Raw genomic sequence first — 18,594 nt, 5'->3', positions numbered from 1 at the left:
AGTCCACAGCACAAAGTGAAAGCAAGTTTATTAAGAAAGTAAAGGAATAAAAGAATGGCTATTCCATAGAGCAGACCCGAGGGCTGCTGGTTGCCCATTTTTATGGTTATTTCTTGACGATATGCTAAACAAGAGGTGGATTATTCATGCCTCCCCTTTTTAGACCATATTGGGTAACTTTCTGACATTGCCATGGCATTCGTAAACTGTCATGGCGCTGATGGGAGTGTAGCAGTGAGGACAATCAGAAGTCATTCCGTGGCCATTTTGATTTTGGTAGACCGCTTCTTTACTGCAACCTGTTTTATCAGCAAGGTCTTTATGACCTGTATCTTGTGCCGACTTCCTATCTCATCCTGTGACTTAGAATGACTTAACTGTCTGGAAATGCAGCCCAGTAGCTTTCAGCCTCATTTCACCCAGCACCTATTCATGATGGAGTTGTTCTGGTTCACATGCCTCTGACACCATAGCTCTTACAAAGAAAATTTATTGCTCATCTTAATGAAGAGTCTACTTTAATTTATTAATATTTTGTTGCAAAGAGGGGAGAAACAACTCTGATAACAAACAAAAGTCACTTTTAACCTAAATATTTTCTTCTGAAATATAATTTTAATTGTTTATAACTATGAAATCCTCATTAGGAAACCTACCTACAATAAATTGGATTCAAGGCAGAATACATGGAAACTGAGACCAGTGGACCAGGTGTGAGAGTCATCTTGAATGATAATTTTACTCCATCACTTAAAACCAAGTTTTGCCTTGGCTAAGACAGTTATTAACATTTCATTTCCAAAGTAAATAACAAGATACTTATATTTTGATGACAAAAACATCATGTAACACACATGCTCTATCTAAGGTTGGGGAAGGAAGGCACTTGCCAGTGGGTGTGACTTTGGTTGATCTATTTTAGCATTTAGTTTTACCTTGTCACTTTTTGATATCTGGATATAAATAGATACCATCAATCAAAATAATAAATCAATTAGTGTCATATGTTAAGTGAAACAAAAAAGGAAAGATACTCATAATGTAATAAAATCCTCTTTTCACATGCCAATAAACAGAGAGTATTGCAAATATTGGAAGATTTCATTTGCAGCATGAATCCTGAAAAACATTATTAAAAGGAAATAACATGACTATTACCAAAATGAATAGAAAACAGTGAAAGCCCTATATGGTAAATGCATTGAAATAGAGCAGTCTATTTTTCCATTAAGGTATTCAGTGTAATGTTTGTGTATGTGTGTATGTATTTAAATCTTTTTGTTCTTCTAGAGCTAATTTCATTTTCAACATGGAAAAAATATTAACCTTAATCAGTGCTTAAAATATCTTCAGGTTTGTGCTGAAATATTTTCTTAATTCTGTCTGGAAACCTATCAAACTGCCCAGATGAAGACTTCAGACAGAGTGGAAAGTGAAAAAAGCAAATTGTTTTTGTAGAGAGTTTATGCAACAATAAACTCTGTAGGAGGACAGATGTTCGGTAGTAATAATAAGAGCTAGTATTTCCTCTGCCCTTGCTATGTGCCAGGCTATACTAGGCTCAATTCATGCCCTGTCATTTAATTTCTGCAATAAGCCTAAGATATAAGCACTATCATTATTCCCATTTCACAGATGAGGTTTAGAGGAATTAAATAAGGTGCTCCAGGTTACAAAGGTTGTGATAGTTTTGAAACCAGACTGACGTCCTCTTGAGCCTGATCGTTTTTGCTGCCTCTAAGTAAAGACTCACAGGCAGCACATGCTTCTGTGTCACTCTGGTCACGCCCCTATCATTCCACTTCTTTCATTGTATTGCAGTTGTCCCTTTACACACGCACCTCCCACACTTTCTGGTTAGCTCCCCTGAGGCAAACACAGTGTTTTACTTATCCTTCTAGTTCTGAGGATTTAGCATAGTGATGTGACCCTTGTGGAAGCTCAGTAAGTGCCTGTGGAATGACTGATATATTGTCCAAAGTCACTAAAGGTTTATATGTTAAAGAAAACATTGCCTCGTTATATACAATAACTGATGTGAAAACAGTGTCAATTACTTTTAAAGTAATTGTGTTAGGCATTCCTTTCCTCAAAGATCAGATTTTTCAGAAAGGTGGGTGAGCAGATTGCTGCTGCCTATAGGAATTTCAGGGAGTATGAAAAAAACCCAGAGATGATTAACTAATGTGAAATGTATGTACACTATTAAGAAAGGTTAAGAGAAGGGATACTGAAAGCCTAATTTAATTAATGGTTTTTACATTAATGATGGGCTTGTCTTCTCTACAGGGAAGCAACCCATTTTTCATTGATAGTGACCCCCAAATAAAAGGAATAGTCCTGGCTAACACGGTGAAACCCCGTCTCTGCTAAAAATACAAAAAAAATTAGCCGGGCTTGGTGGCGTGCGCCTGAGGTTCCAGCTACTCGGGAGGCTGAGGCAGGAGAATGGTGTGAACCCAGGAGGACGAGCTTGCAGTGAGCGGAGATCCCGCCGCTGCACTCCAGCCTTGGCGACAGAGTGAGACTCCGTCTCAAAAAAAAAAAAAAAAAAACCAGCCTTGGCGACAGAGTGAGACTCCGTCTAAAAAAAAAAAAAAAGAAAAGGAAAAAAAGGAATAGTCAGACATTTTCAAGCCTTAGGAAATGTTTTAAAGCTTAAAATGCAATTAGTAGAGCAAAGAAAATGATTTCATATGTATTAAAATATTATGCAGTATTACTTAATGGGGTAAATCAATTTAGCTTCAGCTTTGAGGGATTGAAATCCGATCAAAGAAAACCATTTCTGGTTATAAGGAATAGTTTACAAAGGGGGTTTGAGGAGCATTCTAAATGAGTTTGCACTTGCATTCTTAAAATGGGTGGTATTAACTTCCGCAATCACGTCTTGCTCCACGATGTTCTGATTAAATATGATGATAATGTCCATTTTAATCTGGGTCTTTAATCACCCTGTCAGAAAGCTGTAGCCAATAAAAGCTCTCTACTCCTTGCTGTATAAGTATACTTCTGCCATTTGCTTCCTCTTTTAAAGGATGCCTACAGCTTGAATTCTACTACCTGCAGCAGTGTTCAGAAGTCAAAGACCAGAATGAACAAGGACTGCCATACAAAATAACGTGCCCACCCTGCCAGCACTGACATTTCCAACCACCCAAGCCTTACAGAAGGCTGGTCAATACCCTTGGCCCTCCCTGGACATGAGTTTATTTGTAAAAGGAAAACCTTCAGAGTGAAGAAAATATATCAAGGGTGGAGTTAGTCTGCCAGTGCCAGTATGTCAAGTTGCCAGGGTGCTTTTGTTGATTTTGTTTTCTGAAAGCTGTCTAGCGTGAATCCACCTCCAATGTGGAATTTTGATTTAGTTATAAAAAAAATTCTGAAACATCTGCTAGATTAAAATGAATGTTCATGCCCTATTTTACTTGACTCTTTGATGAAATGATATTAACTTTTTTCTGAGACTCTTCTTGACCACCTCAAAATTGTTTTGTTTTTGTTTTGAGGCAAGGTCTTGCTCTGTCGCTCAGGGCTGGAGTGCAGTGGCACGATCTTGGCTCACTGCAATCTCTGTCTCTTGGGATAAGGTGATTCTCTCACTTCAGCCTCCCAAGTAGCTGGAACTACAGGCATGCACCACTACGGCCAGCTAATTTTTTTTGTCTTTTTGTAGAGACAGGGTTTCCCATGTTGCCCAGGCTGGTCTCAAACTACTGAGCTCAAGTGATCCACCCTCCTTGGCCTCCCAAAGTGCTGGGATTACAGGAGTGAGCCACCTTGCCTGGCCAAGGTGTTCTTTCTGAGGGGAGAGCTATACTCTTCTCAAAGCATTTACTACATGGTTCTGCATTGTCATGGTCCATATGCTCATCAGTCCATCTCAGTGGATTATTACCTCCTTGAGAGCAGAGCTGTGTCTTGTTCCCTTTGCCTTCCCAGTACCTAGCAGGGTGTGTAGCAGACATAGTCATAGTCAATAAATATTTGTTGGATGATTTTTTTTTTCTGAAGCGGCCCTTTTCTCTTTCCTTTTCACTTATTCATCTCTCACCTTCTTTAGGTCCTCTCCATCTGTCCCAAGGACATGAGAGCTGATATCTGTGTTCATCTAAACCGGAAGGTTTTTAATGAACATCCTGCTTTTCGATTGGCCAGCGATGGGTGTCTGCGTGCCTTGGCAGTAGAGTTCCAAACCATTCACTGTGCTCCTGGGGACCTCATTTACCACGCTGGAGAAAGTGTGGATGCCCTCTGCTTTGTGGTGTCGGGATCCTTGGAAGTCATCCAGGATGATGAGGTGGTGGCTATTTTAGGTACTGTGATCTTTCCTAATGTAGTAGCAAATGCATAGTAACAGTTTGAGATATTTTACTTCTCGCATTTTTAAAGAGAAGTTTCCTTTGTTTGGTAACTTTGGAAATTGGGTCACTAATGAGATGTGAATCTTAATGAAAACTAATAATGCTATTTCAGCAGAGAACATTAGTATCAGTCACAGCCTAATGGGCTGAGTTTGATTAAACTTTCTTTGGCAACAGTAGGACAGTACCTTTTAGACTAAAGGTGGTCACAGCCTAACGTGCCTTGTAGCTCCGTGCTAGTAAGTGTGAAAATGGCTTGTGGAATGATTGACATGGTAGTGATGTAGGGTGTTAGTCTCAGAAGGGCAATAGAACCTGTCTAGTTCAACCCTTTTCTTTAGATAGGAGCCAAGGGAGGCCCAGAGAAGCTTAGTGACTTTCCCGATTAGTAAATGAATGGAGGCTTGAATATAGATCATTTTACCCCAAAACTTTCTCCCTCATCACAGTCAACCTAAGTAGTGAGCTGAAAGTGTGGAGGAGGTTAATGAGTCTGGCCTCTTATAGCAGAGTGATCACAGTATAGGTAAATTAAATTTAGGTTTATAAAGCTGGTTCTGTCCATCTATATTAATAGGCCATAAAAATTATTTGGCTAATCATAAATTCATTTTAAAATTTAGAGCATTTTAGAACTTAGAATTCAGTAGATAGTTGTACTAACCACAACCACAACAATAAAAGGGCAGTAACAGTATATGTAAGTGATAAAATAAAAAAATGTTGTGTGTTTGGGGACAGTGTAGGATATACAGCTTGGCCAAAAAAAAAAAAAAAAAAAAAAATTGCCAAATGACCTTTTAGATCATTTTCTGCTCAAATATCTGCAGCAGGTTCCTGAAATGCACAGATATAAAAGGAAGTAATAATAAGGTCAGAGGAGAATCATTTCTTGTTTTTTTTTTTTATCAGGTAAAATAAGTTAGAATTGCAGAATGTCGACTTCATTTTGATCACATTTTTCATGGCTTGTGTCTCATGAAAAATGAGCTCAATTTTTAAACTATTGGATTTTCAGCTACCGAGGTCAACCTATCATAGCTTGAATGCCACTTATTCTCAAAAGTAAAAGATTAACTGATAGACTTTAAAAACTACAAAAGCAAAATCCACCACAATATAATGAAAAACTGACTTCAAAAACACCATTACTTGAAAAATATAGAATTGAGAATGGAAAAGAAATGACCTTTTGTAGGAAAACAGGTTCTGTAAAAATTGTGAGTTCTAGAAAATGGCTCAGGGTTGCAAATGACTGAATACCAAGGTTTGTAAGCTTTTCCTTAACCGCATATAAATAATATTAGAATTACAGTTAGATTTCTTCTAGGAACCATCTTTATTTTTTTCATGAAGAAAATACAACAGTTTAAAGTCAACATTCTGGGTATGTTTAATGCTCATTAGTGCTTGTTCTGTTTTGTTTACTGGAGTATAAAGGAGATATATATAACCCTTCATAAAAAGTTGTACATTTCACCAGAACAATCCTTTGTGGTAAAATGAAGCATATTTACACTACAGCCATTCTTGTTTGCTTAAAGAAGAGGATAAAATACAAGGCCAAAGCAAATATATTTTATTTTCCTGAATGTCCACGTCAGTGGTGGTTAGGAAAAAAATATCAAATGTATTGCATGAAAATGAGTACCCTCATGATAAATTACCTCAGCTGTAGAATCATTATCATTTGCTTTGTCCCATTTTCTTTATTACAACTTCACTTGGGTAACTCCTTTTCTTAAAGAAGGTTGGAGAAAACCCTGAGTACAGTGCCTCTGGCCTGGGTCTGCTAAAATGAGACCATTTGCTCAGTGAGACCGACAAAATGCATTTTCCTTTCATTTTAAAATAAAATGGTAATTTGTTTTGCCCAATGACACAGTAAAAATGAACACAGGACCCCCGGGTATTGGACCTGTTTCATCATATATCTGTCACATTTTATTATTTTGAGTGTGTGCTTTTTGTTCTCTCTCCTTAAAAATCTTGGAATCTAGAGACTTTTTACATCTTGTGCTTAATGAGTCAAATTATACAGACAGCTCTCTGGCTACCTTTCTTATTTCTACAGGCTCTGAAAAAGACTAGTTCTTTCAAAAGTCCATCAGATCAGGAGTTTTTGTTTGTTTGTTCAACATACAAAATGCTTTAATAATGTTTTAAGAAAGGAGGAGGAAAATAGTAACTTACCAGCACTATTTTTTCCTGATTCTCCTCTTCTTCCTCTTCTCCTCCTCCTCCTCCTCTTTCTTCTCATTTTTGATAGTTTAATTTTGAAATAATTGCATGCTTAATGAAAAGTTGCAAAAATTATCAGGGTGTGAAGGGATTATGTGTATATAAAATATTAAATATATATAGTATTAAATATATATAATCCCTTCACACCCTGATATATATGTGTGTGTATATATAAGTTGTGTGTGTGTGTGTGTATATATACACACACACATATATATAACAAGATATATATGTATGTCTTTAAGTTCTGCTTTATTAAGTTGATTCGGTCTTTATAACTTTATGTATTTTTTAAATCTTTTTGATTTGTCCTGGTACTGAGAGTGGCAAGTTAACGTATCTTATTATCTAACATATCTTATTATTATTCATGCATTTTATCTATGTCTCCTTGCATCTCTTGTAGCTTATGCTATATAACATTTGCTGCTGTGTTATTTGGTGTACAGATTATTTATGATTGTTATGTCGTAATTGTCATCTGTGGCCTTTGGCATTGAAATATGCCAAAAGCCATCATGTTTAATACTCTTTGCCTTTAATCTTGCAAGGGTCAGAGAGGAACAAAATCTCTACATCCCTCACATCTGAGGATACCTCACAAAAATGAGAACTTGCCTAAATTAGTCTGATAGGAGAAATAAGAAGGCCTTGCTATCTCTTCCACTGATTCATTTGCCAGTTAAAAGGTAGAGAAGGGAGGTTATTTTAAAATTAATTAGAATCTCTGAATCCAAAAACAGGTGCAGTTTCATCTTTTTGGATTCTTGCCACTAAACAGTCTCTTGATAGGCACATAATTCTTTAGTGTGTCAAAAGTGCTAAGGAGTTTAATGAATAAGTTCTGAAGCATAACTAATTAATGGAAAGATAAAAAATTTAGTCAACAAATAATCTCCTTTAACACTGGAGGATGGCTTCAAGATGTTTTTCTAAATAGGGCATATGAATATAATTGCAGTTCATGTCTTTTTTCAATTGGAAGTTCTTTCAGTTCCTACACCTCCACCTTTTTTTTGTGACCTTCCCACTTTTTATAAAACACAAAGAATTCCAAATTAAGTTCATGATGCATACATAATATTTTATATTCTTTAATGTCATATTCCTTTTTAGTTCCTACCCTATAATTACTTAATGTGAACAGATTTGTTGGTATGGCTGAAATAGCCAGGTTAATTCTCAATGTCTTGACAAGTATATTGTGCCTTTCTGAGGTTATAAAAATGACATTTCCCTGCTAACAATAGACTCTGCTCCTAAGACATTTGTTTTGTTGTATTTTCATTTTGTCTTTTTTCATCTGTGTTCATTGATTGTTAGAATCATAGGGCTGGGGTTATTAAACTAAGACAATCTCTATTTAAGTGTTTTAATTGTAACTTCAAATTCTTAAGAGAGCTATGCTTGTTTATGGATGGTTTGGATAGAGGGATTGAAAATTGTTATGGAGTTAGGAAAAAGCATAAATGAGGATAGGAATAACATAATTAAATCAACTTAATAAGAAAGAGAGTCTTTAGCACTTGAATTAATATTTTATTTTAAGTAGAATCAGTTATTTAGAATCCACTGTAGGCCAGGCATGGTGGCTCTTGGCTGTAATCCTAGCACTTTGGGAGGCCGAGGTGGGTGAGTCACTTGAGGTCAGGAGTTGGAGACCAGTCTGGCCAACACGGTGAAACCCCGTCTCTACGAAAAATACAAAAATTAGCTGGGTTTGGTGGTGTATACCTGTAATCCCAGGTATTTGGGAGGCTGAGGCATGAGAATTGCTTGAACCCAGGAGACTGAGGTTGCGTGAACTGAGATCACGCCACTGTACTCCAGCCTGGGCAACAGAGTGAGACTCTGTCTCAAAAAAAAAAAAATTATAAACGTGTGCATTATCAAAGAAAAGTTATAAATTACGCTGCTCAAAATCAGAAATCTCCTTATTTTTATTACAAAAATTAAAAATATGAGATGTAAATGAATAATATTTCGTTATTTTGAGAATCTGTGAGAATGTGACTTTTATGCTGTAGTTAAATTTCTTCCTGTGCACTTGCTGTTAGAAGTCAAGTGCTTCACAGTTTAAATCCTTAAAAGGGTTTTTCCCAAGTTCCAGAAAATTATTTTCTTTTGCACCCACACTTCTGGGTTTTTAGATGCTGAACTGTGAAACATGTAGATTTGTTCTATATATTATGATGATGAAAATACTTAATTCAGATATTTTTATAAAGGGCAAATCAGTTGTTTACTTTTAAAAACATGCATACTTGTCTTGATTTAAACATTTTAAGCGGTGATTATAACATTGTTTATCTATGGTTCAAAATATACCCTTTTAGAGTTCCTCAGCCTGCAGGTTTTGGGATGAAATAGAGTTTTAACAATCTTGGTAGTTTAGATTCAACTTCAAACCCTTTCTCCATCACCCTTCAAAACTAATTTATTCTATCCCCTTGGTATCTTTTAATCCTATTCTTAAATATCTCTTACCACAGTCAATGCTCTTAAAATTTTGGTCCCGAGTGTGAAAGGAAAATATCTCGGGCCCCCAAGATCACTAAGGAAAATTCATGCTGGAAACTGCTTAGGGCAAACCTGCCTCCCATTCTATTCAAAGTTACTGAGATAGATGCATATCTGATTTGCCTCCTTTGGAAAGGCTAATCAGAAACTCAAAAGCCTGTAATCCCAGCACTTTGGGAGGCCGAGACGGGCGGATCACGAGGTCGGGAGATCAAGACCATCCTGGCTAACACGGTGAAACCCCGTCTCTACTAAAAAAAATACAAAAAACTAGCCGGGCGAGGTGGCGGGCGCCTGACTCGGGAGGCTGAGGCAGGAGAATGGCGTGAACCCGGGAGGCGGAGCTTGCAGTGAGCTGAGATCCGGCCACTGCACTCCAGCCTGGGTGACAGAGCGAGACTCCGTCTCAAAAAAAAAAAAAAAAAAGAATGCAACCATTTGTGTCTCACCCATCTGTGACCTGAAAGCTTCCTCTCTGCTTCCGGTCTTCCTGCCTTTGCTTCAAGTTGTCCCGCCTTTCCAGACCGAACCAATGTACTTCTTTACGTATATTGATCGATGTCTCATATCTCCCTAAAATGTATAAAACCAAGCTGTGCCCCGACCATGTTGGACACATGTCATCAGGACCTCCTGAGGATGTGTCCCGGGTGCATCCTCAACCTTGGCAAAATAAACTTTCTAAATTAACCGAGACCTGTCTCAGATTTTCCGGGTTCACATGGGCCAGGACTACCATCTTAATCATTAGACTTACCTGCTCATGAATCTATCATAGAATCATAGGGTTAGAGTTATTAAACTAAGACAATCTCTATCTAAGTCTTTTAATTGTAACTTCAAATTCTCAAGAGAGCTATGCTTGTTTATGGATGATTTGGATGGAGGGATTGAAAATTGTTATGGGATTGGGAAAAAGAGCATAAATGAGGACAGGAGTAACAAAATTAAATCAATTGAATAAGAAAGAGAGTCTTTCACACTTGAATTAAGATTCTATTTTAAGTACAATCAGTTATTTAAAATTCACTGTAGGCTGGGCATGGTGGCTCTTGCCTGTAATCCTAGCACTTTGGAAGGCCGAGGTGGGCGAATCACTTGAGGTCAGGAGTTAATAAATCTGTCATCAGCTTCAACCTCCATTTCTATATTATGCTGCCACCACAATAATCTTCCTAAGATACAATTGTGTCCGTCTCCTCATTAGTATTTCCAGTATCTTGAGGATAAAATGTAACTATGAGTATGGTCTAGGGGGCCATTTGGGTCTAGCTTTTGCTCTGCTTTCCAGCCTGATTTGTGTCATTGTCTATCCATACTCTATTCTCACCATACAGAATTGCAGGAAATTTCCTGAGTTTAACAAAGTTCCCTCTTCCTGGCAGGCTTTTGCATATTCTGCTCCTTTAGAATACTTTTTCTCTCCTTTTTAGTGTTTTGTCCCTTGCTTCCTTGTTCTATTTTATTTTTCCCTTATTGCCGTAGTCTGGGTTAGATGCCTCTATTCTGTGCTTCCACTTGGATGCCTATGCAGGGTTCTTAGTACCCACTATTTTTATCCTTCCCCTGTTAATCCTCCCACTGCACAGTGACCACTTGAAATTTCTTGTTCCTTTTTGTCTCTCTGTCATCTATGATAGGATCTCTTCAATAGGTTCTCAGTAAAGGCTTATGAGTGAGACAGATTAGCTAGTACAGCTGTTACTTGGTATCCACTAAGGATTGGTTTCAGGACACCCTCACAGAGACCTTACTCTGAGGATGCTCAAGTCCCTTATGTAGAATGGTATAGTATTTGCATACAACCTATGCACATCATCCTGTGTATTCAAAATCATCTCTAGATTACTTGTAATTCCCAACACAATGTAAATGCGATGTACACAGTAGTTTTATTGGTTAGGGAATAATGACAAGAAAAAAATGTCTGTACACATTTAGTACAGATGCAACCATCCATTTTTTCCCTGAAATATTTTCTATTTGTGCTTCATTGAATCCATTGATGAGAAACCCACGGGTATGGAGGGCCAACTGTACTATACTTTGCCAACAAACTGTTTTCATAATTGTTTCAGTTCTGGGTACCCAGAAAAATACGTTGTGTTCTGTTGACTCACTTGCCAATTTCCTCTATGCCCTCTGTTCCTCCTTTGTCTAGAGGTTTATAGTAAAATGCATTTCTCAAAAGCCTGTAGCTTTAGTTTAGATCTGTTATAGGCAGAAGAAACATTTTCCTACTGTTAACTAGGCAATTTGAACAAAGAGAATTGAGGGGGGAACTGCGTTAAGTATCTCAGACCACACATGGCTCTCTGATAAGTTGCTCCTTTCTTGTTCTCCATCAAGGATCCCCAGTACCAAGAAAGAATCTAACTTATACCTGGTAGTTGACCATAAGAAGAAAACTTTAAATTACATTCATTGAAGGAAATTTAGCTTTAATTCCTAAAGTGGCGTTGCTTTTGTCATCAGCTAGAATGAATGATTCAATAAATCTGAATTAATTTCATTAATACATAAACATTTAAGAATTAAAAGAGACTTAAAGAAAGAAAAACCATATTTTTCATTAGTAAATGAGCCCCCACCCACTTAAGTAAAATGTAAAGCCAACAGATACGTTTTGATTTTAATATTCCTTATCAAACTTTTAAAGTGTATTTTTGAAAAATACACTTGGGCCTCTTTGAAAATCTGATTAAAATACCAATAATTATTAATGGAGTGCTCATTATTTTGTATACATTATTATGTCAAGTCATTTAATAGCCCTCTGAAGAAAGTAATTATTGTAGTCATGTTACAGATGAAGAAACTGAAACTCTGTAATATCAGGTGGTTCACCCTGGGTCACAGCTAGTAAGTAATTGGTGGGTACAGGATTTTAATCCAGACCTGTCTGATATTATGTGCATGCTCTTAACCATCAAATTACAAAAAAAAAAAAAAAGATGCTCTGGTTAACAGGACCTTTGAAATATAATTTTGAAATTATGGTACAACTATTTGGTTTAATCTTAATGGAAAATAGAGTATCTATATTACCTTTACCAGTTTATTTGTTTTTATTTTTTAAAAAAGATTTCTCTAACACCACTGCCAAGAATTAGGCACCGTAACAGTATACATTACAAAAACCCTTCACTAAATATTACCTAAGGTACTTAGTTAAGTATGAATTGGCTAAATAGCTACTAAGTATCTACAAATACTGTCCTTCCCCAAGTAACTGGTTTACCATGAGGGAGGTGTTTAGGACTAAGGAGAATTGAGCCCAGGGTGGAAATGCCATGAGTTCTTAGAACACAAGATAGGGATGTTACATTCGACTCTTCTCTTTCATCTGGGTTATGAAAGAGTTCAGGGTCTACTGAGTTAGTAAATGTTACAGTGGAAATGAAGCTTGCTTTCTTTGTGAGGTGTTTCCTAATTTCTTTAAATTAAAAACAGTATTTTTCTTCTGCGCTTTGCACATCCCAATCTGTATACACTTACTTCATTTTCTTCTATTTTGTACTTTTTTTGGTCTGTCTCTCTTACAAATTAAAGACTTCTTGAGAGCCAGATTTCTATTTCCTGAATCTGCCTATTCTCTCATGGCATAAAGCAAATGTTTCAACTTTTGAACAAAAAGTCCAAAAAACTTAAAAAAAATGTTTTAAGTGGTAGCATTTTATTTTATAAATAAATAATATAGCATAAGGTAAAGGAAAAACAAAAGACAAGTAACAATAATACAAGAACAAAAGAAAGAAAACCTGTGCTTTTAATCTCACTCTTTTATCCCTGTGATTGCTTTTTGTTTCCCTATATGCTTCTGTGATCACTGCCCTTACTCATATACATTTCTAGCACATCAACACAGCTTTATTGAGGTATAATTGATACACAAATGTCTACATATATTGAATACACACAATGTGATGAGTTTGTGTGTATGCAAATATCATTATATACCATGGTAATCTTAATACCAATGGTAATCTTAATGCCATTACCGTAATTGAGGTAATAGACACATTCTAAAACTCCCATAGCTTTCTTCTGTCATTTTTTTCATGGTAAGAACACTTAATATGAGATCTACCCTCATAACAAATTTTGAAGTTCACAGTACAGTGTTGTTAAGTATAGGCTGTATGTGTACAGCAGATATCTAAAACTTAATTCATCTAGCATAACTGAAACTGTATATCCATTGAACAAAAACTGTCCCTTCCCCCATCTTCCAAGCCCTGACAGCCACTATTATATTCTCTGCTTCTATGAATGTGACTATTATACACACTTCGTATGAGTGGAATCATGAAGTATTTGTACTTCTGCAACTCGCTTATTTTGTTTGGCGTAGTGCTCTCCAGGTTGACCTATATTGTTGCAAATGACAGAATTTTCTTCTTTTCAAAGGCTAAATAATATTCCATTGTATGCATACACCACATTTTCTTTATCCATTCATCTGCTGATAAATACTGGGGTTGTTTCTTTGTCTACCTATTTTGAATAAAGCTACAATAAGCATGAGAGTACAGCTATGCTATCTCTTTGAGATTTTGATTTCAATACTTTTGGATACATACTCAGAAGTCAGATTATTGCATCATAGGTTAGAGTTAGGGTTGAGTCAGGATGTCAGATTCATTAATTGAATAAGGTAGAAAAGACAGCCATTATTTCTCACACTTCACAGTTGCGAAAGTTGTATGACTTAGTTATGATATGAACAATATCGTAGACTTCAACTCTAAATGTTTTCTTAGAAAAAGAAAACAGGAGAGTTTCAAGATGTAATTGATTTCCAAATTAGTCTTTTGCATGGATTTCTTTTTTATAATATGCCATTCCCTTTCTTGATATAAGCACATATTTGGATTTTTATATGCAGTCAATTTGTTCTTAACACTAATAGTGCCAAACTCAGGATAATTAGCATGTTTATTAACATTTCTTCTACCTCCTTGAAGGTAGCTTCTTACTGATGTCAGGATACCTTCTCTTTACTGCTGCTTAATAAGAGCTATTTGGCTCATTCTTTGTGTGTGTAAAAAAACTACAAGCTAAATCAGTTATTTTTTTAATAGATAAGAATTATTATTTGCTTCTCTGAAAATGTCTTCAAGCTTGTATCTATGATGATTTTTAACATAATGACTTTGGACATCAATCATTGAAGATTGACAGACATCTTTTCTAAATGTTTTAAAAGATTTTATTCTAATAAACCCATATAATTTCTTAATTTTAATACTCATTATTTTGTTCTTTCTCTTCTTCCTTTTTAAAATATTACTTTATGACCCTTGCAGTTTGTACATAGTTGAATCCATTTGAAATAATATAATTAGAAACATATAGTCTTATTCATCTATAAATGAATATTTTTGGGCCCATGTAATTATAATGAAGTTTATGAGCCAATTGCAATGATAACTTATAGTGAAGGACTGACTAATAAATAAAAGTGGACAGTTCAAGTCCAATATTTCTTTATTAATTTCCTATCTGGTTGATCTATTCATTGTTGAAAGTGGGTTATTGAAGTCCCCTGCTATTATTGCATCTCTATGCATTTTTTCCCACAAGTCCATTAATATTTGCTTTGTATATTTTGATACTCCAATGTTGGGTACATATATATTAACAGTTGTTATATACTTGATACATTGATGCCTTTATCATTAAATAATGGACTTATTTGTCTCTTGTGACAGTTTTTGACTTGAAATCTATTTTATCTGATGTAAATATAGCCACCCCTGCTCTCTTTTGGCAACTGTTTGCATGGAATATCTTCCATTCTTTAACTTTCAGCCCATGTGTGTTCTTAAAACTAAAGTGGTCCTTATAGGTAGAATATAGTGGGATCTTGTTTTTTTAATATCCATTCAGCCACCCTGTCTTTTGATTGGATAGTTTAATCCACTTACGTTTAAGGATATTGATAGGTAAAGACTTATTCTTGCCCTTTTGTTCATTGTTTCCTGGTTGTTTTGTAGGTCCTTTTTTTTTTCTTCTTTTCTTGTGACTCACTGTAAGTTACTTACTGTAGCTATGGTTATTTTTGACCATTTTGACTTTTAACCTTCATACTGGAGATTTGGAAGATTTACATACTACTACTATAGTAATGGAATATTCTGCCTTTGACTTTGTATTTACTTCTACCAGTGAGTTTTATACTTTCATATATTTTCATTTTGGTAGTTATTATCCTTTCATTTCCAGTTGAAGAGCTCCATTAAGCATTTCCTATATGATGGTCTAGTGGTGATGACATCATGATCAATGGGGAACAACTAAAGACTTTACCAGTAAGATCCAGCACAAGGCAGGGATGCCTGCTCTTACCACTTCTATTCAATATAGTGCTGGAAGTACTAGCAAAGGCAGTCAGACAAGAAAAATAATTAAAAGGCATTTAAAACAGAAAGAAAGAAGTAAAATTATCTGTTTGTAGATGACACAATTCTATATGTAAAAAAAGTCAAAGATTCTATAAAAACCTTGTTAGAACTAATAAACAAATTTAGTAAAGTGGCAGGTTGCAAAATCAACTACAAAAATTGGCAACATTTCTATATGCAAATAATGACCTAGCTGAAAAAGAAATCAAGAAAAAATCTCACAATTGTTACAAAAATACATAGGAATGAATTTAGCTAGGTAAAATATCTGTACACAGAAACCTATAAAGCATAGATGAAAGAAATCAGATGGCTCTGGGTATACCACCAATAAGTTAGCCCTGCTCCACAAGGAACAGTGAAAGAAAAAAAAAAAGAAAGAAAGAATTGAAGAAGACACAAATAAATGGAAATATATCCTATGTTCATAGGTTATAAGAATTAATATTGTTAAAATGTACATACTACCCAAAGCAATATACATAGTCAAAGCAATTGCTATCTAAATTCCAATGACATTTTTTAAAGAAATAGAGAAAGCAATCCTCAAATTCATGTGAAACTGTAGAAAAAACTGAAATAGACAAAAATCTATACTGAGAAAGAACAAAGTTGGAGGCATCACACTTCCTGATTTAAAATTATATTACAAATGTCTAGTAATTATAACAATGTGGTACTAGCATAAAAAAGAAACATGGAGCAGTAGAACAGAACAGAGAGCCCAGAAAGAAATCCAAACATATATGGTCAACTAATTTTCAGCAAGGGTGCCAAGAGGCCACAATGGGAAATTAGTAGTCTTTTCAATATATAGTGCTGGGAAAACTGGATTTCCACATGCAAAAGGATAAAATTAGGACCCTATTTTCCACCCACACAAAAAATCAACTCAAAATGGATAAAACACCTAACTGTGAGACCTGAAACCATAAAACATGTTGATGAGAACATACAGGAAAAATACCTTGACACTGGCCTTGGCAATGACTTTTTGGATATAACACCAGAAGCTTGGACTATAAAAGCAAAAATAAATAAGTAGGATTACATCACACTAACACGTTTCTGTACAACAAGGGAAACAATCAACAAAATGAAAAGGCAGCCTATAGACTGGGAAATATATTTGCAAACCACATGTATGTAAGAACTCTTACAACTCAATAGCAGAAAATAAATTACCCTGTTAAAAAGTGAGCAAGAGACCTGAGCAGAAGTTTCTCCAGGTAAAACATAAAAATAACCATCAGGTATATGAAAAGGTGCTCAAATCACTAATCATCAGGGAAATGCAAATTAAAGTCATTATGAGATACCACCTCACACCTGTTAGGAAGGCTATTATCAAAAAGACAAGATATAATAAATATTGATGAGAGTGTGGAGAAAAGAGAATCCTGGTATACTATTGGTAGGAATGTAGTTTGGTGCAGCCATTATGGAAAACAATATGGAGATTTATTAAAAAATTAAAAATAGTACTGCTGTGTGACCCAGTATCCCTCTACTGGGTAAATACCCACAGGTGATGAATTTATCACCTCCTACAGATATCTTCACTCCCATGTTTGTTGCAGTATTATTCACAATAGGCAAGATATGGAAGCCACCGAAGTATCCATTGATGGATGAATTGATAAAGAAAATGTAGTATGTATATGCAATGGAATATTATTCAACCTTAAAAAAGAAAGAGAGCCTGCCATTTGCCACAGCATGGATGAACCTTGAGGACATTATACTAAGTGAAATAAGCCAGACACATAAATAATCTATTACTTGATCTCACTTATATGTAGAATCTTTTTAAAAAGTCAAATATACAAAGATAGAGAATAAAACAGTTGTGGGGAGGTGGAGTAGAATGGGAGGAAATGAGTACATGTAGGTCAAAGGGTAGAAGGTAGCACACATGTAGGATGAACATTTTTAGAGATCTAATGTATATATGAAGACTATAGCTAATAATATTGTATTGGCATATCTCAGAGATTGTGTTGGTTTGGTACCAGACCACCATAATAGAGCCAATGTTGTAATAGAGTCACCCATTTTTTGGTTTCCCAGCGCATATAAAAGTTATGTTCACATTATGCCTAGTCTATTATGTGTGCAATAACATTATGTCTAGAAAAACAATGCATATATCTTAATTTAAAAATACTTTATTGTTAAAATGTGCTAATGATCATCTGAGCCTTCAGCGAGTTGTAATCTTTTTGCTGGTGGACAGTCCTGCCTTGATGTTGACAGATGCAGACTCATCAGGTTGGTGGTTGCTGAAGGGTGGAATAGAGGTGGCAATTTCTTAAACTAAGATGATGACGAAATTTGCTGCATCAACTGACTCTTCCTTTCATAAAATATTTCTCTATGGCATGTGATGCTGACTGATAGCATTTTAGCCACAGTAGAACTTCTTTTAAAATTGGAGTCAGTCCTCTCAAACTCTTGCCACTGTCTGATCAACGGAGTTTATGAACTGTTATAAATCCTTTGTTGTCATTTCAACAATTGTTCATAGCGTCTTCACTAAGAGTAGATTCTGTCTCAAGAAACCACTTTCTTTGCTCATCCATAAGAAGCAACTTCTCACTGGTTGGTTTTATAGTGAGATTGCAGCAAGTCATCCACATTTTCAGACTCCACTTCTAATTCTAGTTGTCTGGCTATTTCTACATCTGCAATTACTTCCTCCACTGAAGTCTGAAGCTCCCAAAATCATCCATGAGGGTTGGAATCAACTTCTGCCAAACTCCTGTTAATATTAATATTTTGGCTTTCTCACATCTCACATGAATCACAAGTGTTCTGAATGGCATCTAGAATTCTGAATGTTCTCCAGAAGATTTCCCATTTACTTTGCCTAGATCCTTTAGATGAATCAGTATCTATGACAGCTATAGCCTTACAAAATATATTTCTTGAGTAATAAGACTTGAAAGTCAACATTACACCTTGATCCATGGGCTGCAGAATGGATGTTGTGTTAGCAGGCATGAAAACAACATTCATCTTGTACATCTTCATTAGAGCTCTTGAGTGACCAGATGCAT

The 18,594-nt window shown here is 35.7% G+C and overlaps 1 protein-coding gene across 2 annotated transcripts in view; it reads left to right on the top strand.

Moving 5' to 3' along the window:
* KCNH5 (potassium channel, voltage gated eag related subfamily H, member 5) overlaps positions 1–18,594 on the top strand; it is a 341,485-nt gene that overhangs the window by 240,960 nt on the left and 81,931 nt on the right. For both annotated transcript variants that reach the window (XM_011978277.1, XM_011978276.1), the window contains exon 9: positions 4,064–4,316. In XM_011978277.1, coding sequence (XP_011833667.1) covers positions 4,064–4,316 — 253 coding nt within the window. The remainder of the gene's footprint in view (positions 1–4,063; positions 4,317–18,594) is intronic.

The sequence above is a fragment of the Mandrillus leucophaeus genome, unplaced genomic scaffold (assembly GCF_000951045.1).
Source record: "Mandrillus leucophaeus isolate KB7577 unplaced genomic scaffold, Mleu.le_1.0 Scaffold192, whole genome shotgun sequence".
NCBI classification, from domain to species: Eukaryota; Metazoa; Chordata; class Mammalia; order Primates; family Cercopithecidae; genus Mandrillus; species Mandrillus leucophaeus.
This window is presented reverse-complemented; position numbering and strand designations above follow the sequence as displayed.